This window comes from Anneissia japonica, unplaced genomic scaffold (genome assembly GCF_011630105.1).
Source record: "Anneissia japonica isolate Jap-2015-1 unplaced genomic scaffold, ASM1163010v1 scaffold288126_len377047_cov203, whole genome shotgun sequence".
NCBI lineage: Eukaryota > Metazoa > Echinodermata > Crinoidea > Comatulida > Comatulidae > Anneissia > Anneissia japonica.
Window position 1 is genome coordinate 242641 of NW_022721684.1, and position 23495 is coordinate 266135.

The 23495-nt window shown below is 33.2% G+C and overlaps 1 protein-coding gene across 1 annotated transcript; it reads left to right on the forward strand.

Moving 5' to 3' along the window:
- The first annotated feature begins 57 nt into the window (after positions 1-57).
- Positions 58-15834, forward strand: LOC117111733. The gene is made up of 8 exons (XM_033254735.1): positions 58-182; positions 824-1021; positions 1595-1816; positions 2280-2345; positions 2659-2706; positions 3021-3089; positions 3705-3773; positions 15781-15834. The coding sequence occupies exons 2-8, from the start codon at positions 866-868 to the stop codon at positions 15814-15816; spliced, it is 666 nt and encodes a 221-aa protein (XP_033110626.1). The 5' UTR covers positions 58-182; positions 824-865; the 3' UTR covers positions 15817-15834.
- The last annotated feature ends 7661 nt before the right edge of the window (positions 15835-23495 follow it).

A 23495-nucleotide genomic window follows, 5' to 3' on the forward strand; every position in this document is an offset into this window, starting at 1 on the left:
AGTTTAACGGTTACGGTAAAATTTGACCTGGGTCAATATTATCTGATTCTGATTGGATAAAAACGAGAGCACCGTTTGATTGCGGAAGTTTTGATTCTTAAGAAGGTCATATTGATCCGGATTACAGATTTCAAGGAGGAATCAAATATTTTGTTATTTAACCATTGTTTTTTTTTATCTTGGTAAGGACAGTACTACCTCATGATTTAATTGAGTTTGATCTAGGATCAGAGACAGGGAGATGAGTTTTGTAGATTGCTGGGCCTCCCTCCCTGCCTGATGATGATGAACAAATATGAAGGCGTGTGTGTGTGTGCTTATTATCATTTTCTCAGTCAGGCTCCGTACTTCTGCCAATGTCATGGCTCTTCAGAGAGAATGGGTTGGGCCTGTCTCGGCCTAGGCCTAGCCTGCCAGAAATTTTAGGAAAAGTGCACATTGAATTGAGAAAGTCACTAAGAGTTAAGGATTATAAAAATTCAGTCATCAATTCAATAATTGACACCCAAAAATTGCAATTTCTCTATTTACTAGCCTATAGGCTAGTCTAGGCCTATATAATATAAATAAGTATGTATACAGTATAGAGAATGGGTCATACTACTACTACTACTAGCCTACACCACTGGGCTGGGACCACTCACTGCGTGAGACCACCGGAGTGTGATGCAATACAGAACGTTACCACTGGGGAATATGAATTTCTAAGCCCAAAAGTTGGTTAGCAATTGTATTGTAAGCCTATAATGACTAATGTTATGCAAGCTTAATACGATGCAAAGGATAATTTTTTTTTTACCTTGGTAATATTCTTCTTTTACAGTCTTTGAGCCTGTCTGTTTTTGTCTAACGTATAGTACTATCTATGGCACCAATGTCTAAAAAGAGTTCAAAAACTTCACTGAAATCCTCATCATCAAGATCATCATTATGGTCAATCACCTCGAGAAGTTCTCGCTCATCCTTGCCCAGTATTCCAGTGGAAAACAATGAAACAAATGCTTCTCCTCCTGTACCTCCAGTAAGCATGCTATATGTTGGAGCTGAAGAGTAGTGATTATTAAAGAGTATACTACTGTATAGGGCAAGACTTCTTAGTATTTTATTTTCGGTGTCCATTGAAACTCAGATAATAAAAATTTCGTATAAAAGCCTATATTTTTGGCTTCGTAGGTCACATGCCCCCTAAGAATATTTTTTTGTATGTTCCTTACTTGAGACATCGTTGTTTTGCTGTGCACGGTAGTAGAGCCGAGGGCTTATTCGGAGGTGGAAGCTACTGGAGCCCAGCGTACTACTTAACAGACTGCCTGCATGCACCCGGGTGTGATAGCAATGTTGTTTCGACATCGGTGGGTGGAGCCCTGTTCTGGACACTTATACCGATAATGCACATGCACTTCAGAATTGTTTTTAGTTAAAGTCAAAATTATTTACTCCTTGTTTTTTTTTTTTATTGTAAAGTGTGTTGAGGCTTTTTTTTCTGCGGAATGTGCTATAAAAGAATGGAGTTATTGTTATTGTTTTCCTCATTCCATAAGTATTTTTTATTTGGTAAATAATTGTCCACTTTAATTCTCTTCAATTCTAAAAGCCAAGGAAAAAGAAAAAAGCTAAAGATGAAAACAAAAGGAAGGACAGATTGGAGTATATGAAGAAGAGGAGGGAAGAGCATTACCAATGGCAACAAGACGTTCACAAACAACAAGAAGCAGAGTTACAAAAGGCAGAAGAAAACAAAAATTCAAAGTTGAAACAGAAAAGTTTTGAGGGTTTTAAGAAACTTAGCCCTAGTTTACACAGCATGGAACTAAGGGTATACTTTCACAGACTCTTTAAAATTTGTTTTGGAAATTATTACTCCGTGTGTTAGATTTGTACTCACCTTTGAGTACAGTTTTTTTGTTGAGCATTTTTTCATGCCATACAGTGTGTAGAGTTAATACAAAATTCACCAAAAACTAAGAGATAAAAATTTTAAAATCTATGTTTTAATATCGTAATAATATTTATCACAAATCCAAATTATCAAAATAATAAATAATCTTCTGGAATACAGTGTATGCCAATAAATAGAAACACATACATAGGCCTACAGCACAATAGCACAAGATGATAATATAATAGTTGAAACAAATGATGGAAAGAATTTATAATGATAAATATTGAAAATTTTGATAATTATGATGATGAAAAGGAAGATGTTGATGATGATAATGATAATAGTTATATGTTTTATTTAGAAAACAGACAATATGGATGTCTTCTTGTCTTTTTAGGAGCGAAAAAGAAAGAGGGATGATCAGCTTGACATTTGTGATAGTCCATCACAAATTAACCACCAGGTTTGGCTACTCACTTTTTCATTGGATGATATAGCCCTGTCCCTTATGAAACATGATGTAATGGTGTTTTAATCTCAAACTTCATACAAATCAATTGCTCAGATCTGTTAACCTAGGATTATATAATATGATAATAATATAATACAAACCCAGATCTTATGCCTACTTATGAAATAGCACTAATCATGGCTCTAGTTACACCAGATCACCATGATATATCCACACACATTTAAACCAAGTTAGAATCTCAGAAAAGGTCTTTTGAATATTAATAATTGCATAAGTAGTTTTATGTATATAACTTTAATTTCAGAAGAAGGCCAAGCAAGAAGATGGCACTACCATGAATTTCCAATATGGGGTATGATATTGATTTTTTCTGTACCCTCTGGTAGTTTCTTTCAGTGCTGTTTTCTTTCATTTTGTTTGTAACTGTAGAGTTCATCAGAATATCTTTTGGAATGCACTGTCTTAATTTTTTCAATCTGTCACACCACACAATACACTGACATTCATGTTGTATGTTTCCATATAAAATCTATATCAACCTCGGGCCCAGTGCATAAAGAATGCATATATTGGTTCATATTGTTGCATACAGTAGTTATATTGTTTATATTTATGTTTTTTAAAAAAATACTTTAATTATTTTAAAATATTTCTCTTCTTCGTTAGACATTGTCTCGAAACAGAAAAAGAAGAAGCGATGGTGATGACATCAGCATTTGCAGTCTTAACATTAAGGTAAGGAAGTACCATTTTCACTGTTAAGTGATAAGTTTACCCATTCCTTAAATATGTCAGCTTCATTGGTCAAACACACATCACCTTCAAAGTCCTCCATTTTGCTTACAAATCATTGTATGGTGCTCTACCCAAATACATAACTGATCTTATTAAATGGCATTCTTAGATGTATACTTGGGAACTCAGATCTACTTCAAAATGCACCACTCTTCTGCCCGTCATCTCACCTAAAAACAGTGGGAAAGATCATTCCCTGTTTTGACTCTGAACCCAGTAGCCATTCGTGAGTCCCAGTGCTGTTCTGTTTTCAAGTAAAGACTCAAAACACGCGTTCTGTTCCTGTCCCATTTATTACATCTTTACCATTACTGTACATAGAGACCATGTAGTATGCACTATAAAAATCGCCAACAATTATCTTATTATGTTATTTATACCATCAGTCACACTCTGTTGTCCACTGTAATCTGCCCTGGGCTAGATCACATTACACATTTTTATGATTACCTCTTTCCCATTCTTTTCTGGCCCATTGGCACAAAATATGTTTGTGCTCTCTTGAAAATTATGAAAATGATGAATGATGCTATAAGTAGTTAGTTCTTTTCTTAGCCATCTAAGAGTCGCTGGAAGAAGAAGGATGATGGGGACAACATCAGCATTTGCAGTCTTAACATAAAGGTAAGTAAACAAATATAATTTATATATTTAGTTTAAATTAGTCATCTGTTAAAATTGCATCCTTAAATATTGGAGCTTTACATTATGTGTTTGTAATAATCAAAGGTTATGATCAGTTGTTATGCCCACAGATAGTACAAATTACTTTTTACAGAAGGCGGTCACAAGTGGTTTATCCAGGTTGTGATAACATTTTGTGTGTTCCGGACAACCACAGAACTTACTGAGTTTCTAAGGGGAATTAAACATGGGGTGATGTTAGTATCGTAGTATTGATACTGCGACAATGATGTTGATTGTGATGCCTAGTGCGGTTATGATTTGAATCGACGAGTGGCAGTCTTTTTATATGCTACATTATGTGATCATTGGCAATATGCTGCCGTGCACTGTGCGTAAGTTTGACTATCGTAGGGCATAAGCTGTGAACACCGGCAGCACGCTAAGCATCAAGGTATAAGTTATCTGTAAGTTATCAAAATGTTCTATATAAGTTAGTAATACGTTATTTATGCATCCAACTCGTTATGAATATGCTATATGTATGCCTGAAATTAAAAAAAAAACATCAATAGTTCAGAATATGCCAGTGTTTTAGAGAAATTTTGATACGTCACCATACGCTGGCTAAATCGTCATAGTGTGACATGGCCATTATCACAAGTTGCAATTGTATCATAAGTGGTATTGACAGGTTGTGATTAAATTTTGTGATCACTGGTTGTTATCACTAGTTACATTTCACAGAATGATCACAATTATACATTTTTGTGATCTAATGTTGTTATCACAAGTTGCAATTCACCTGGTGTAATCATAAGTGATATTGACAGGTTGTAATTAAATTTTGTGATCACTGGTTGTTATCACTAGTTACATTTCACAGAATGATCACAATTGATATTTACATTTTGTGATCTAATGTTCTTATCACAAGTTGCAATATACATGGTGTAATCATAAGTAATATTGACATATTGTGGTTAAATGCTGTCATTTTTTATTAAAAGTTTTATTTCACAGATTGTGATCACAGATGTATTTTGCATCTTGTGATCATTTTTTTGTGGTCACTTGTCATTACCTCAAGTTTCATTTCATAGAATGTGATCATGTGTGGTTAAAATCAATAATATAATAATAATAATAATAATAACAATAATAATAATAATAATAATAATAATAATAATAATAATAATCATTACCACAGCCTGTGATCACAAATGTACATGTGTTCACAGGTTATGATCAAAAATTTTATAATCAAATTATATTTTCAGGTTTTGTTGTGATCAAAATAGTATGATCACATCACAAGCTAATACAATAAAACGATTTTACACTTATAATTTGATAAGGATTATAAACATTCACACATACTGTAAAGACACAGTTGTGGAAAATATATTCTGATACTGTATACTTCATGTCATTATTACTACAATGTGTGTAAACAGGTTGTATAGTACCTCATCACGTTTTGTGATTTCTGTAGTATGTGTTTTGCTGTTGTCCTTGGGCAAGAAACTTTTCCTACGTTTGTTTCTCTCTACTCAGGAGTATAAATGGGTACCGGCATATGATGGGAAGGTAAAACAGATTCACTGTGAAGAGGAGTGGCGAAATCCTCACTCCATTGCACATTCTGACCCAAGCACTAAAGACAGATGGGCACTCAGGTCTATACCTTTAACTACCTTACCATCCTTTGAGTTACCTTTTCAGAAACTAGATTTTTGCTGTTATCATAGCTTTTTCTGTCATCACTACAGCCTCATTCAGCGAACTGAGTCGTGTTGTGTTTATAAGTTGCTGTGATCACACATGTCAATATCATATTTCTCTTGTAGTTCCGAAGTAGGAAGCTTGAATGTGAAATACTAGGAATTTTTGAATAAGTCAATGACTTTAAAACACTCTTATAATCTTTGTAAGCGTCTGTTGTGAAACTTGGTATTAAATACTTCATCTTGTGTTTGCCTCAGTGGTTTTTAGTGTTTAGCTTTATGGTTCAATAAAGTCAAGACACGTATTAATACCATCACTTTAATGTCAATAACTTCCTATTTTTTATGATTCAGAATCGGATTTTAATGTTGCTTTATGGAATCAAGAATCTAGCACAATTGGGATTCTACACTGCAAAATATATCATGTTGCACCTCATCTCGTATTAGGTTGCATAACCCAATATTTTTTGGAAATCGAATGTTATATGAAAATTTATTTTTTTCATTTTTCTAGTAGTTCATAATCAGTGTTCTCACCAGGATGAGGGTCAGGCATTTTGGACCAAGCTAGTTTAGGCCTAGGCCTAAATTTTAGCTTCAAACTGCTTGGCCTAGGCTAGGCCTAGCAAGATAGCTAAACAAAACATCGGCCATGTAGGCTGCCTAGATTGACTAAAACTTATCTAAACTTACTTGTCTTCATTGTAAAGTAGTATTATATTAAAAACGTTGTTTATTATAAAAAAAATCCAACCAAATTCAACATAGGGCCTATTGCCTAGGCCTAATTGTTTAAACACAAACACGATCACGTTGTGACTTCGCTGTCAAGAGAAGTACATGTGGTGAGAGAAAAATCCAGATAGATCGTTCTGGGCATGCGCATGGGCAGTTTTGAAGCAAACAGTTTGTGTGAATCAAGCTAACGATCGTGTTTTAAAATGAAAGTGACATTTCTCAAGGTAAAGAATAACGCAAAAATGAATGCAGAAAGATCAAGCATGAACTTGGGCAGATAAACCAACATTGTAAGATAGCATTGTTTTGTGTTTTAAAATATTTTCACACTCACTCTTCTTCAAACTAGGATACGTGGACAGCATTGTTTATTTTGAATTATTTTCTTGACGATATTTTAAAGCGTCATGGAAGACGCATCAAGCGTCACGGCCAGCTTGGGAGCGTCACGGTGCACCGTGACGAAGTCCCAAACGTCACGGTACCGTGATGCTTCAAGGGCCTGGGGAGAACACTGATAATTCTGGTTAGTCAAAACATGATTCGGAAGTTTTAAATCTTCTAGTACGTGTTAACAAATATGTGGTTAACATATTAGGCTGGCTAAAATATAAAACAAGTCAACTACATAAGTTGAAAATGTGTTGTGAATGTGGAGTTGAATAACTTGGTGATCAAGATATTCCAGTTTGAATAGTGATTAAGTTTGCTGCTTGCCATATCCTTTGCCTTCAGCCTAAACCAGAAGGGGAAAAAATGTAAAATGTTTTTCTAAGTCATTCGGTGTTCCTCAAAGCCTTGAACTTGGATCATTACTGTACAATAATTACTTAATTTGTCTGATAATTTAAGCGCATAGAAAAAGTGCATGGCCAGCGGTCGGAGGCAACATGAATGTCCAGGAGGCATTTTTGGGAAAAAATTTCAAAAAAATAAACTGTTGGGCTATGTGTACTGATAACATTTTGTGCTGCAGGCATTTTATCAAGACAACTTTCATGGTCGGAGGCACTGTAAACATTTTTTTTTCCAGGCCTGAATTTATTAAGTCTCAATACCAATATTACTTTCTATTCTGATGATCCGAATGTCCAACAAGCACCCTCAATATAAAATTTTAATCAAAACTACACCTATACATGATTGTCCTGACGCAAATCCAGTTGTCTATTCCATCATGACAATAACAATTACTACCTGTGATTTGCCCATATATGGGTATGGTATGACATTATCATATCCAAATATGGATGTGATGACCTGTCATGCCTATATATTGGTAATTTACACAGATTTGTCTCATAAAAGTTGATAGTCTAGTTAGAGCTGTATCTGGGTTTTGAGGGCATCACAGTTTATTCAAACTTGAAGTTGGCCACTCATTCACTCTTGGATGAGAAAAACAATTTTTTTTCATATAAATCTTGTTTTGATCATCTTAAGTGATCTTAGATAAAATTGACATTTGTAGATTGCTTCCAATTAAATCACTTCTATCCAGTGAATTTTTGTGCAAAGTGAGTCTCTTTAATGCTAACTCCCACCTTCGGTGCTTCACCTTTATGCTGAAATGTTTTGCTCGCTGAAATACATTCTTAATGGTTATTAGGAACTTAATAAATGTCAAACCGGACATGCATTTTTTGAGAAATTGTGTAAGTTTAAGCCAAGTAAAAAGAACAATTAGTTTCTCTTTCCTGCCAATTATTTTTTTCTGCTGCTAACTTAACTTCCTGTTTATGTTATTTTATAATTTTTTTTTGTAATTTTCTTTTTCGAGTATGACAGTCTTTCTCAGTTGCTGTAATACCATACTATCTAGGCCTATAATATCAATTTAAATACTGTTGTAATCCTCTGACCAGTGAAACCCTAAATTGTCATATTTTTCAATCCTATTTAGTGGTATTTTAAATATTACCAAAGATACTAGAAATACAAGATAGAGCACTCGCATAGCAAAAATGAGGCGGAAGTTGGTCCAGACGTACGTGGCGCCCTTCTCTTTTTATAGTGCAAGTTTTCTATACCTGGTTCAGACGTATAGGGCGCCCTTCAGTTGCTAAGTATATCCAGACGCACACGGCGCCCTTCTTTTTTCAATTATGGAGGAAAACGTCATCAAATCAGAGACTGGTCATACGATTCTGCGCTTTGGTGTCTGTCATTCTACTGTTTAAATTTATTATTCGTTGCGCGCCTGTCTCCATAGAATCTCCATGACCATTAGCCGCAGTGAATGCCTGGCTTTATAGTTATAAAAACGACATGAAAAGATGATGGTCCAAAAACCAAATAGGTCAGGAAAGTCAGAAATTTATCTGACAATACAACAGCGGCAGACCATCAAGGCAAGCAAGGTATACTGCTCTGCATACCCTAGCTAAACTCCTAAAAAAATATTTTATTGTGCCTTTTCTTCGTTAGTTAGTCCTTAGTAGACTAGTCACTGCCTGGAAGGTTAAGTCCACCAGGTGCCACAGCGTCTTCTGTATCTTATTCCAAATGTTGCGACTGAACAGATTCTTCATCTGTGTCACGGTTGTCGTCGCCTTGATACTCCTTAATGGATCTTGTTGTTGATTGTCCATCAGCCATAATTAAATCTGGACAAGGGTCTTGTTACTAGTAAATCATAGTTACCGATACGTTCACAAGTCAACTGCTCCAAATATAAAGATTAGTCAATGTTTACTGTCTAAAAAATTTACAGACTACTTACTGCAATTGTAGAAAATTCACACAGTTCGTTGAACAAAACGATATATGAATCCTTGGTTACAGTAGAACACGACCACAGCTGCTACTATATGTCATGCAGTAGAACAACCACCGCTGTCACCATAATATGTCATGAATTCCTACTTGACGTATTTCCGAGCGGTAAAGAAATGACTAGTAATCCCTCTTTGACATATAAAATACAAACACAGCTCACAATGTTTTAACACAACTCTCAAATAAACTTTTATTTATTTATTATAAACTCCCAACAAGAATCTGGTATCAAAATAACGCAACAACATTCACATTAACATGTGTTTCAAAAAGAGCTTCCCTGGAAAAGACCAAGCTCTCACCTTCTATACATTAGCACTAGAACTCCAGAGCATTCAAGAGTATTCCATATTGCTTAAGTTCCTCATTGGTTATCTTGCATCATAATTAACCAGTAGGCTTATTGCCTCTACAATACCCAAGATTGCAGAAACTTCCAAATATTACTCTTGGATTCTACATGATGTCATGTGTTCCTATAATTACCAATGTGGTTTACACTTGTTTGTAATTCTAGAATGGTTAATGGTTATTAATTTATAGAGCGCAAAATACAAAAAGTCTCTAAGCGCTATCAGGCAAGTGTAAAGATGGAACGGAAACCAAAACCACAAAATATAAAGAAGTGAAATTTGAATACCATGCCAGCACCCAAACCGAAGTATGGGGATACGCCCTCATCGCTGGCTAGGGTTCAATCTAATTGAACTAGTCAGCACCTGTTGAGTCTCGGCCATCTCGGATTCGCTAATTGAACTAGTCAGCACCTGTTGAGTCTCGGCCATCTCGGATTCGGGCGCCTCCTATCCTAGTTAAGGCTATAAAAGCTAGCTGGCATGGAAGTAGGGGAAAAAAAATAAATTAAAGGGACGAGAATAAGTGGGTCTTAAGTCGTTCTTTGAAAATGGTGACAGAAGGTGACTCACGAATAAATAACGGTAACAAGTTCCACAACTTGGGCCCAGCAACCATATATTCTATGTAATATGTTACGCTAAGTAAAGGAATGGTAATTTATTACAGATGTGGCACATGTTTTTGTGTATTATTGGTGAATCATCTAGATGCCACCCTTTCTTTTTAGCTATAAATTTCTACATCACATATATTCGAATAATCAGCGTAATAATACAAAGTGCACAAGGCCTTGCCAAATAAGTTGTAAGTTCCAACCAAAATAAAGATACAAAATAATTACTTTTTGCTGATTACAGACATTTTATTACAAAAATTAAAATTGATACCAGCCAATTTAAGGGCTTATGCAAAAATATAGGAAAGGTAATTATTTAACTGTCCATTAACTAACCGGGAAAAATTTTTTTTATCATTGTACATCTTTAAATGTAAAGTGTTTTCCATATTTTTTTTTGTATATCAATATCTTTATTATATTTAATGTGACTTACTTTGGTGGTTGTTAATAGTTATTGGTTTGGTTTTCACACTTTTTGACATTAATTCATTAGTGTATTTATTGTGACGTACTCTGTTTATTGTTGCAAGCCCATGATTTGCATCTTTAGTTCAAAATATATTGATTGCATTCATTACGACTTACTTTGTTGATTGTTGTTGGCTGTTAATTAACTACAACAGTCATTGCTTATGCTCCAGAATGAAGTAGCTAATTTATTACTCCAGAGGATGTCTTGCTAAGCCTTGCCACGTGCAGGTAGTCAGCGACACGTGAATGAGAAAAATAGTTCGTATTTCTGTGATTTTTTTTTATATAAAATGATTATTGGCCTTTATTAAAATTGACTTCCTTAATTATTAGTTTATTTTCTACTTGGAAACCGCATTCAACACTTAACATTCCACCTGTTAAATGAAATGCACTTCCAGATTTCTCAAATTTGTAAAATTCATTTCAATAACTATTTTAGTAGCAAGCATAAAATATCCAGAGCACCTTAATGATTTGCCCTGAGTGCAAAATTGGTTGTTCAAAATTATGGGTGTAGAATAGTAAAGAGAGCAAGAAAATTTGTTCACACAAATGCTAGCTGCCTTTAATTGTAAACAACCCAATGTCAACTCTAATGCATCTCCGGGGGATACACCTGGGGATAACACTGGTATTTTTATTCATGTCCTTGTTTCATTTTTACCTTGTAAAACAATAAATTACATTTTTTTGTTGAGTTGGATGACACATACACCTAATATCAATATAATTCTTCTTAAAATTCTTATTTTATGTAATTAAAATAATTGATATTAAATCTTGATAATGAATTTAGGTAGAACAACAACATAGAATAAATGTCAGTCTCTCTCTTTATTTTCACTTACCTAACAATGATGAAACAATTGGAGAAAAAATGGTGTCACTTATAAGCCTAAAGCTTCATAAGAATGCATTTAATAGGCTGATGCAAACAAACAAAAAATGTGGTTTTACAACTTTCATGCTCTACCGTATGATATCCTTGTATGTAATTATTATTATTGCTTATTGTTTCGATGATTGGGGGATTTGTCACCTTCTTCTAAGAGGATTGTAAATAAAGACCATAATAAAACAGGTGTTAGCCAAGATCAGGGTGTAGGCGTTCACTTAATAATACACAACATGTGAATCAAAATCTGAAACGTGATGATAAGACTTCCAGTTATTTATTAATGATGCCAATATGATGTTGTAAAGTGGTACTTCCCCCAATTCACATTCTTCACATACTTACCACGCTGTTATGAAGAACAATGAGACTAATCATCAATGAAGGAAGTTTTATTTGTGAAAATTTGGAACAAACCTAAAAAGGCTAGTGGCTAATAGTTCAGTCTTCCTCTTAATGAAAAATTATGCTTAAGTAGACTATAATCACATCACACTTTCACCTTATTTTGCCAGTTGGTTCCCCCTTGTTTAACTTCAGTCTCCCCATTAATTAGTGAAGAATTATGCTCTATGTTCCAAGTATTTTAGGCTAAAATCACATCATAATTTCACCTTCCTTTGCTAGCTGGTTCCCCCTTTAATACTTAACCTTCAACCTCCCCCTCCTCCATTAGCCCTCCTGCTTCGGTATTCCTAGATGCACCATCGACGACTGAGTGTGTAGAGGAAAAGTCTAGGAAGGCCTCATCTTTGTTCTTTTTTTTATAAAAATTGTGACAAGAACATCATTTTCTTTGCCTAATATTAATATGCTAATTCGCAAAAGTGTGTAAATTTATTGACGTAAACCATACCATTAGAATAGAAGCCTGAACCAAAGATTTAATGTGAGCTATCCAGAAAAATAATGATTAATATCTAAGAGTTGATGGAATGTCGTTAATGGAAGAGATCTACATGTATGTCTTGTAACAATTCTACTTGTTTGGTCAAGTAGTTCAATGTTTTATTATTTTTTTCTGATGAACTCATACAGTAGTTCTCCACTTCACACAATACTTAGCATGATGCTGCTTTCATGTTTTTGTTTTTTTTTCATACATTTCTTTTGTTTTTACTTGTACTTAAACAAAAATTGTTAATGTTTTTTTTTCAGGCACTCAAGTGCATAGAGACCTTTTGTATTATGTGTTATACAAACCCTACTTGTTGCAAAATTCTGCACACTTTAGCCAATAGGAGATACATTTTATGCCATATTTTGCAATCTCTCTGCCACCTCCCTCTGCCTCTGACTTTCCAAGATTCTCTGTCTCTGGCTGCTGCAAAAATCTCCCACTTTCTGATGTTCAACAGCTCGACCTTACTTTTTGAAATTTAGGCTAGGTCTACCTCTACTTCTCTTTTCGGTATCTTGTACTGTGTTATATTCAAGACTTTTTTTCTTAAGATGACCAAGAAATTCCATCTTATTTTTGCCATCAAAACTGTACTTTTTGTAATTAGTATTCCAAACAAAATAGTTTTGGGCTTGTAAGCACACTAGTCATAAATAATATAATTGTTTTTATATAATTCTAATATGTACTCCACTCCTATAAAAAATATCCAGATGAGAAATTTTGTTGCTCATAATTTAAATAAATACAAAGCATATTTTTAAAATAAGAACAAAGAATGACAAACCAAAAGGAAGTGGTAGGAGACTGGATAATAAGAGAACAGAATTTTATATTTATTTTTCCACCCTTTGAAAAGTTTTAAAATCTAGCTGTATTGTATGCAAATACCAAATATGTTTTGAAAGTTCTTTTGGTACCTTTTGTATTACTAGTATTATGTCAGGATTCCATTGATGAATATTCAGCCATGAAGCGCACCCTCTACAGAATAGTCTTAATAAGAATTAAAAAATATATATAAGTATTTAAAAAAACAGCATTCAAAAAGTGAAATTAGCAGGTTGTATTAGTTAAAATGAGCAAATTATAATGAATAAAGTGCATGAGTATAAAGTATAACAAAAAAAGTGTATCTACCTTTAGAATTATTTTACATTCAAGAGTGATATTAGCAATATTGAAAGCATGGCTGCAGGAAATATGATATAAAATGTAATTTTTATGATGAATATATTGAAGTTTAATTTGTCAGACTAGCCTGCTGATTTATGACTGTCTCTCTCTTATGTCAAGAAATACACATTTGTTTCCTGCTTTACTGATTATGAATCATATGTATGGTAAATTTAAATTTTTTATCAAATCTCTCCCTTGTAAAATCCCAGGAAAGCTTGTTACTAATTTTGCTACCAATATATATAAGTATACCACCTCCGGCCTAGGAAAAAGTTTGATGTAAACTTTACATTACATTTAAAAGTCTGATATTATTTAAGCTAGTTTTACTTGAGCCTAGGAAAAAAGTTTGTTGCCCATGTAGTTGGAGGTAATAAATGAATCTAGAAATCATCTTCTTTGTGCTTCATCGATTATTCAATTCAATTCAATTTATTCACATAATGCATCAAATAATAATGATAGAAAATAAGAGCTTAATAATCATAGGCATTTAACTTATGGTTCAACTGGCTCGAAGTGTGGCATTTATTTACATATAATGATATAATGTATGCAAGGTAGTGTCAAAAAAGCTTTAAAGGGTACAGTAGAAGCAGCAGATCAAGCAAGTTATGTGGAGGATAAAAACTGTTAAAAAAAATGTATGTTGTAAATAATTTAGGTTGAGATTAAAAAGACTAAAACTCGAGCTTCCAGGGAAGGTGCCCCCTGGACTGCAAAAATAGGTAAGGGAACACCCTCAACCTGCCTCCTCGGACATAGGCTCTATGTCACACTCCCACGTACAGTACCTACAATTTACAAAGAACTCCACTTCTTTATGCCTATAGTACATCAAAGTACATAACATTTTAGCAGTGCACTACATTAATTTGTAATAAACTCTGCTCTTGAATAGGAGACCTAAAGCCTTGTTCACACTCACCAATTTTTGTTTGACCAAAACATGTAAAGTGCCTATTAATATTGTCGTGATGGCATAACATTAGTGAGCTTTCGCAAATGCAGTGCGGACGTCCTCTAGGACTAAAAGCAATGAACTGTGACCGTCCTTGATACTCGTCTGTGTTTTGATCATTCGCAGTTTCGGAATTGAAAAACGAACGGTAGTGCGTGACATCGTTAAGCTGACACACGCCCTCTTTTTTAGGTATCCTAAAGAGCGCTTATTGGCTGCTTGGTATCCCTAAAGAACGTTGATTGGCTGCTTGAGCTAGTCATTCGTGATTCTCCACAGATGATAATTTGGCCAAAAACAGTCTGATTTTGCCAAGAACGAGAAACTGTGGGGGTTGTGCATGCGCAGATCAATTTTTGTGTCAGATTACCGTCCTTAAGTCCGTCCATCGTTGATGCGAAAGCTCACTATTATGAATATATATCAGCACATCCTGACTATATATGGGTTACAACAGTTTTTTCTTTTTTTTTTTTTAAATAAAGTTGATGGTCTGGACAAAGCTTAAGTATCTGAAAATTATATTTATGATATGTGGACTCAATTTTTTTGACACTGCTACTATAATTTTAATTGTGAGTGCTTGGTCACAGTGCACAAGTATTTAATCACCTCAAAGGGAAATTGAAGAAAAACTGTGTAATAATTCATTGACAAAAAAAATGTTAACACTTAGATTTACGTCTTCTCAATGAAAAACATGTTTCTTATGTTATTAATTATTAAATCTGTGCTGAATTTACAGACCTCGTTCTATTCACCTTAACTCCAGGTACGTTTATTGTAAGTTAGGATAAGTAAGTGTAACAGGTAGAACTCATTTAGGGTAAATTTCCTTAATGTTTTTTCTTTCAACTTAGAATGTCTGTTGTGTAACCTGTCTTGTATTTTTTCAGTGCATTAAACTCAACAAGTAAATTGTCAAATGAGGTCAAATTTTGAAGCATACAGTAGCTAAGTTGTTCACACTTGTTTTTGTTCAGGAGCTCATTGATATTTCTTCTTTTGAAAATGAAATTTTCATTGTCAAGACACTATTGTTTTTTTTTTTATGTATGGGAAAAGAATTTATTACAAATTGAATGAGCGAGACTTTTTTATATCTTGTTTGACAAACCTGCTGCCTGCCAATAATGATGATTTCGAATAGAAATTAATTTTTATTTTTTAATAATTAGCGCACCCGCCACCACGAAAAAATGGAAATTTAAGAAAAATTAAAAGTGTTTCTATATTTTTAAGCCCTTCGCTGCCTTGAAATCTTCAAAATTAGATGTATGTTTCTTCCTATATATAAATATATTAAAAGCATTTAACCATCCCATCTTACACTTTAACATTCACCAGTAAAAGTTTATTTTTAATTTCTCCACAGTCTGGACGTTTTTGGCAAAACTTATTTGATAAATAAGAAAACTTCTTTTTTCCCGCCCTGTAAAAAAAAGTATCACCTAACATACAGTAAATGAATCAGTCATTTAAAGGAAAATAATAAGCTGGAAATGAGCATTTGAAATAATTGTGTAAGTGCTTATGTAAATCTTAATAAGCCAGGAGAAAGCAAAAAATAATATATTGTAGAAAAGTACAACAAATTTATATAAAAAAATTTATAACCAAAAAATATAACAAATTTGTGTGAAACGTGGTTTCCTGATTGCACGTGTATAGAAGATGTTACATAATTCCTGATTGCATGTGTGTATAGAAGATGTTACATAACAAAAATGCATGTTCTTACAAGCTTGTTGTATAAACAAACAATGTAAAAAGATATTGAACGACTTCAGTATGCTAATAGCAAATTAATTAGTTGTAACTCACGACGTTATCTATTTAAGCTAGTGAAACTAAGGTAAATTGAAGTCTGAAAAATTTTCTTAGTAGCATGTTTAAATTGAATATAAAATACTTTTTATGTAATACTGTACATGTAATTCAAAAATTAAAATTAAATATTGTACATGTAAATCAAAAATTAAAATTATCAGTTTTCTGAAAAATGTTATGAATTTTTATCTAAATGCACTATGTTTGTGTGAAAGTATCCATGCTGCAAAAAGGAAACATTTCCTAGAATTCATCCTCCCACTGCATCTCAAATCTAATTTCACTATGTTATGCTGTTTGCACCTGCAGACTTAGGTCTGCTCATCTTTATCTACCATTCTTAACTGTCTGTTGCTCACCTTAAAACTTGTGGCGATCGTTCTTTTATTTTTTGTGCTTCAAAGCTTTGGAACTCTACCTGAGACACTGCGCGACTCTCCATCTTCGACTGTTTTCATGTCTTGGCTCAAATCCCATCTGTTCTCTATTGATTCCTTTTCTTAAAGTCAAACCAAGTTCTTTCAACTTTTTCACTCTTTATGCCATAAGATTTATAAGATCCACAAAGATTTTTCTTCAGTCAGAAGATCAGTTAGATGATCCAGTTTTCCTCAGCATGATGTTATGTTTTTCTTTTGCTTGAAGGAATCTAAAGAAGCTTCTGTCTCATATTTTCAACAGAAGTCCCACAACTATTCATCAAGTGTGCTTTTCCAATTCAAATTATAGTAGATTCTACTTACACAGCCTTATTAAACCCTTCTCTCTATTTTGGTAGGGGTCCAACCATTGACTTCATGTTCTTCTGTCTTCTGTTTTCATCCAAAACTAAAATTCTGAGATCACGTTTCCTCCTATCAAGCCTTTGCAAGCTATAGCATTTAAATGAAGTCCGATGTCGTGTAATTAAACCAATAGATTAATTCCAGTGTTTCGCACATTTCCAAATGCACGTGTATAAAAGTTGCGTTACACACCACAAATGGATGTTCTCAACAAGTATAAACACAGCAATGTAAAAAGATCTCAGATGATCAGCAAACTAATAGCAAGTTAATTAGCTGTAATTCACTGACTCTAAGTATTTTTTTCAATTGTTGTTTTAGCAGACTTAGATTGAAGATTAAGGAGATAAATACTCTTTTATATAAATACTCTTTTATTTTATTTTATTTTATTTCATTTTATGTTTCTGATTAGTTCTGATTGTTTTTGTGTATTTCATTTTATATGAAGGATAGGGAGCAAATATTGTTCGGGCTTCGGGCCCATTCCCTATCCGGGCAATTCATGATGTTTTTCTCCTATATGCTTTTTGCCAAATAAATATTATTATTATATACTGTACCATACTTATCACTACACCTGACGAAGCCATCATAGACTGCTGGAGAAATCTTGTGTGTAATAAATAATTGGAAAGTTAGTCTATAAAGTGCTACTAGTGTTTTGATTTCCTACTTCTACCTACAATAATACAGCACAAAATAATCACTCTTTTAATGTAATTTATTAATGTTAGTGGCATGCTCAATTTAATTCAACTTTAATTCTGAAATTCTGTTCCACGGCCTTAAACAGTAATTAACCATTCTCTCTATTTTGACCGTCAACCTTTAATTTATTGTCTCATTCTATCATTTTGATCAGAACTGTAGTCTGTTTATATGTTTTTCCTTTCTATCAAGTCTATACAAGCAACAGTTTTAATGAAGTTTGTTATCAATTAAATTAAACCACAGCTTTTCACATATTTCAAATCCTTAAAATGTGGTTTCCCGATTACAGCACACGTGTATAAGAAGACAATAGACAGTACAAATGCATGTTCTTAACAAGCGTTTAGTATAAACACAGAAACGTTAGAAGATCTCAAATTATTTCAGCAATTAATAGGAAATTTAATACAGTTTATTTTTCAACTAGTGTTGGCATCAAATTTCAATCGCGAATTTAAAACATGGTTTTTCCCATTTCATGTGTATAGAAGATGTTATATAACACAAATGCATGTTTTTTACAACTGGATAATATAAACACAGCAATGTAAAAAAGATCTCAAATCATTTTGCAATCTAATAGAAAATTAATTAGCTGTAATTCATTCCAATTTTTTTTTTAAATGACATCCTTAGCGAATCAACATTTGCGTATTTTAATACTTAAAAGACAGTTTTTCCAAATGCACATGTATAGAAGTTGCTACAAAACACAAATGCATGTTCTTGACAACTGGGTAGTATAAACACAACAATGTAAAAAGATCTCAAATCATTTCGAAATCTAATAGCAAGTTAATTATCTGTCATTCACTGCAATTCATTTTTTTTTTAAATGACGTCTTAGCAAATCTCTATTTGCATATTTCAGTATTTAAAACACAGTTTTTCCAAATGCACATGTATAGAAGTTGCTACAAAACACAAATGCATGTTCTTGACAACTGGGTAGTATAAACACAACAATGTAAAAAGATCTCAAATCATTTCGAAATCTAATAGCAAGTTAATTATCTATCATTCACTGCAATTCATTTTTTTTTTTTAATGACGTCTTAGCAAATCTCTATTTGCATATTTCAGTATTTAAAACACAGTTTTTCCAAGTGCACATGTATAGAAGTTGTTACATAACACAAATGCGTGTTCTTAGCAAGTGTGTTGTTTAAACACAGCAACATAAAAAGATCTCAAATTATTTCGCAATCTCAACAATTTTTTTTTCTAATAACGTCCTTGGCGAATATCTATTGGTCTTCCTAATCCTCTCTTGCCTTCCATTTTCCCATCCAGTATAAGTCGCTGAAGTCCCATCTTTTCTGACTGTGTGTCTAAAAAATTTCCACTTCTTTGTACAATATTACTAGTTTTCTTTCTGCTTCTGCTTTTCTGGGTATATTTTCAGTTGTACAGTAATACATATAATGTCTTCCTTGGTTTCACAAAGAATTTAGAAAAGCTTGGAAATTAAAGGAAATAACATAAAGTAATGACATTCTTATAAATTGTTAAAAGATTTAAAATTTTGAAAAGGATGTGTGGAGCAAAGCATGTGAATTATGTCAAACAATTTTTCTGGGAAAAGTTAAAGAAAACCTGAAGAGATCTAGATGAAGTAAAATCTTTATTAAAGTAAAATAAACAAGTTGCAAAAAAACTTTTGCAACTGAGATACTGTAGTCTGCACTTTTATAATAAACATGTTTTTGTCTCTAGAAGATCATGTGAGGCTTGCTACAGTTCCATCTTAGATCAAATAGACACAACAGCTGTATTTCTTTATAATTTCTACTGTATGAAACATCAACTGAACAGATAATGATTACTATACACCAGTTTTAAAAAGATATTGCAGTGAGTTTCAGCAGCCTATAATCCTAATGTTGGAGTTTTGTTTACATTAACTATGTTTATACTACATGCTTGCAATGAAAATGCATTTGTGTGATGTATTAAAACATAAGTCGTTTGAAAACGGAGTTTTACAGATAGTGTGGAAATGCACAAAAATGCATGAATTTTAATCCAGTTTTATAAAATATTCTTTACACCAACCCTCAATTTGAAACTCCTACTTGCATAGGCTTCATGGAAATGGAATCATGAAGGTTGACTTAGTTTTGGATAAGAGTTAAATAGAAACAAGGCGATTAGTAGAGTATAAAGTTGGCATGTTGTGCAGTGATGATTTGATGTTTAATTATAGTCTTTCTCCAGGCAACTATTTAAAAGTTTTGTCTCACCAAACTACATTTCAAAACTGCTGCTTGTATAGGCTTGATGGAAAGGATAAACATAAAGGTGAACTTTAATTTTTGATAAAATGAACTGGAATCATGATGGTCAGTATGAATTCTAAAGTTACGTACATTTAAAGTGTATAAGGAAAAAATGTATTGTCGCTTTAAAGAACAATTGAAGTAACTCACTTAATTTACTTCTATCAACCAGTTATTAGAACAATACAGTATAAAGAGACCGGGATTTTAATTTATCTAATCTTAAATGGCTTCAATTGGTACCCACATGCAAAACAACATTTGCAGACCAAATTTAACCAAAATTTCTCTAGTGCAATATAATCAGTTTCTACACATCTTAAACATGCTCAGTTAACATTGGGCAGTGATGATTTGAACTTGGAGGTCAGCCTAGGACACCAGTGGAAAAAGATTGTAAGACAATCTGAAATAAGAGAGTTCTGTTTACATTTGCTGTGTTTATACTACATTCTTACAATGAACATGCATTTGAATTATGTAATGTCTCATATACATGTGTGAATCGGAAAGTGTGGAAATTTGTGAATTGTAGGATTTTTCCAATGGTTTGATGTTCTTGACACCAAACTTTATTTCGAAAAAGCTATTGGCTTGATCGATAAGAAAAACGTGAAGCTTGACTTAAGTTTTCGAAGAAAGTATTATAAAATTTTACTTTAGGTGTGTTTATACTACATTCTTACAACATACATGCATTTGAATTATGTAATGTCTTGTATACATGTGCGAATTGAAAAGTGTTGAAATTTGTGAATTGTAGGATTTTCCAATGGTTTAATGTTCTTGACACCAAACTTTATTTTTAAGATACTGCTGGCTTGATCGATAAGATCAAGCCAACCACTCAAGGCATTTGTATAGTACAGTATAAGCTGTTAAAGTAGTAACTAACTGTATTCTAGCATTTTTAAAGCAAACTTGTTGGAATGCAATATGGTCACTAGATGTTGACCTCATCAGCAGACTTTTCATCAAAAGCTTGAAAAATAATAATTAGCATAAACAACTGCAATTTTTTTTTCAAATGGAGAGGCATCTATATAAAAATCAATACTGTAAAGGAATTTTGATAAAATTGTTAATTAAATTCTTTGTTGCAAAATAAATGATTTTTTAAAAAACGGTGATGTTCAGCTTTCAATAAAAGTGAAATATAATCACCACAATAAATTTGAACCACATCAAAATAAATATCTGTAAGTCAAATCTCCATTCTTCATTCGAAATATCAAGATACCAGTTGAAAAAGATAGTGCATGTGAATTTCAGGCAACCTGTTGGTTGTGCACTTTGATAGAGTTCTGTTTACGTTAACTGTGTTTACACTATATGCTCGCTATGAACATGCATTTGTCTGATGTAATGTCGTCTGTACACGTGCAACTAAGTTTTCTGGGTAGTGTAGACATATGCAAAATGCAAGAATTTTAATCCAGTGGATTAATTTATATGATATCGAACTTCATTTAAACAACCTATTTGTGGTGGGCACTGAAATAATAGAGTTCTGTTTACATTAAATGTGCTTACTGCATGCTTGCAATGAACACGCATTTGTGTGATGTCATGCCTTTTGTAACAATGCAATCGAGAAACTAAATTTTCCGGGAAATTATATAAAAGCCTTTAAAATGAACGGAACAAATTTCAAAGAATGTTTGATCCAAAACACCAAATTTTGGTCAAACATCTTCCTTGGTTAATTTCAATTCAAGTAGTTTCTAATGACCAGTGTATTGAAAATATTGATTGGTAACATACATGATTTAGATTCTCTGAAATAGCTTCTGTAATTGATGTTATTTCATTATTGAGTTATTGGTAAAGAGTGTGATTTACATTACATGCCCCGCAAAAGCTTCGGTGACTGTTGATATTATTTTCTCTTAATCAGTCACAATCAGACACTATCATACTCAAACACAATCTACTGTGAATCTATGATCACATAATCTTGTTCCGTTCAACAGAAGGATTGTGGTACATGTAACTTAAAACAATGAAAAACAAAATCTTGTGTAATATGTTTCCCATTTTGTATTGTAGCCTGAAAATAATTTGGCAATGTTTCAAAACCAGCATTCTCTTTCTTTATTCTTTCATTTCTATAAAAATAAATTTTATTTATTTATTTATTTTTTGTGTGTGTGGGGGGGAGGGGTAGAATTGTTTTATTTATGTTTTTTTCGGCTGGAAAACAAGAAAAAAAAGGAATAAATTTATTTGAATTTAAAGTTAAATTGAGCATGCCATACATGTGACTCGGGAGATTTTATGAATTCTGTAGAATTTAAGTCTCTAGTATCTTCAATAAAGCTCAGCCTTGGACACCAGTTGGAAAAAAATCATTGAATTACAATGTTTATATTATAGTAAATGCTTGTAATGAACTCACGTGTGTTTGATGTCTTCTGTTGCCTGCGGGTCAATCAACTTTAATGTGTTGGTTTATACATGTGCAATCTGGAAGCCGGCCTTAAAGCGAATTGTCGCAATTATATCCAACATGTTGTTATTTTCATTTTGTGCTTGTCACAGTTTGGCCCTTGTTGACTAGTCTTCCATAGTAGTAATGCAACGGTTTGATAATACACACTACAAATAAACCATTGGAGATAGATGCAATCAATCAGTGTATATAAGATTCAATGTACTGCACATTATATTATGTATTGGTTATATTAACTAATTGTATACTGTATTTAACACCATTTTACTATATTTTATATTTAACTTGTATGTTGTATGTATTTGCAGAGATCCCAAGTCTCCCGAAAATCGCGGGTTCTTCCGATTTTTTTTCTCCCGCCCTCCCGATTTTTATTAATAATCTCCCGATTTTTTGAAATATCCCGAAAATTTCACAAAAAATGTGATTTCCACGATGTCATAGAGCAATGAAACTAAATTTCTTATCTTAAGCTAATATACTATGGCGCTCGCTCAGCCTTAAAATGTCGTAAACAAGACCAGCGAGTTGTTATTTAAGTTGTTTATCAAAATAACAACTCCATGGCAAGGCAGGCCTAGATCCGTGGTAGAATCGCCTTGTTTATCCTCCATGTTACGATCTTTTTTAACCGCGCCGACCTCAATCAATGAGATGGCTGTCAGTTGAGTAAATAAATTTCAACAAATTAACGAAATTAGAAATCACATGGGAATGGATGCCACAAGTTTTTTCGCCGCGAAGATTTGGAAGTTTGTAGAATCGGTGCATAAAAAATACTTTTTCTTTCCAGTAAGCTTCAGTTCTTTAATAACAATTACTAAAAAAATCATAGTAGGTTTTGGTACTAAGTAGTCTTCTGAAAAATGAATGCCTAGGCTCTATCTGCACTGCAGGGTATGTGTATTGTGTTGAGTGCGCTTCTGTATGTAGTAGTGGTCGTGACTCTGCGGGCTTAGGCCTAGTTACGCACGTACAGATGGAGCCTAGCAAGGCAGGATTTAATGTTTTTCATGGCATTATGTACCAA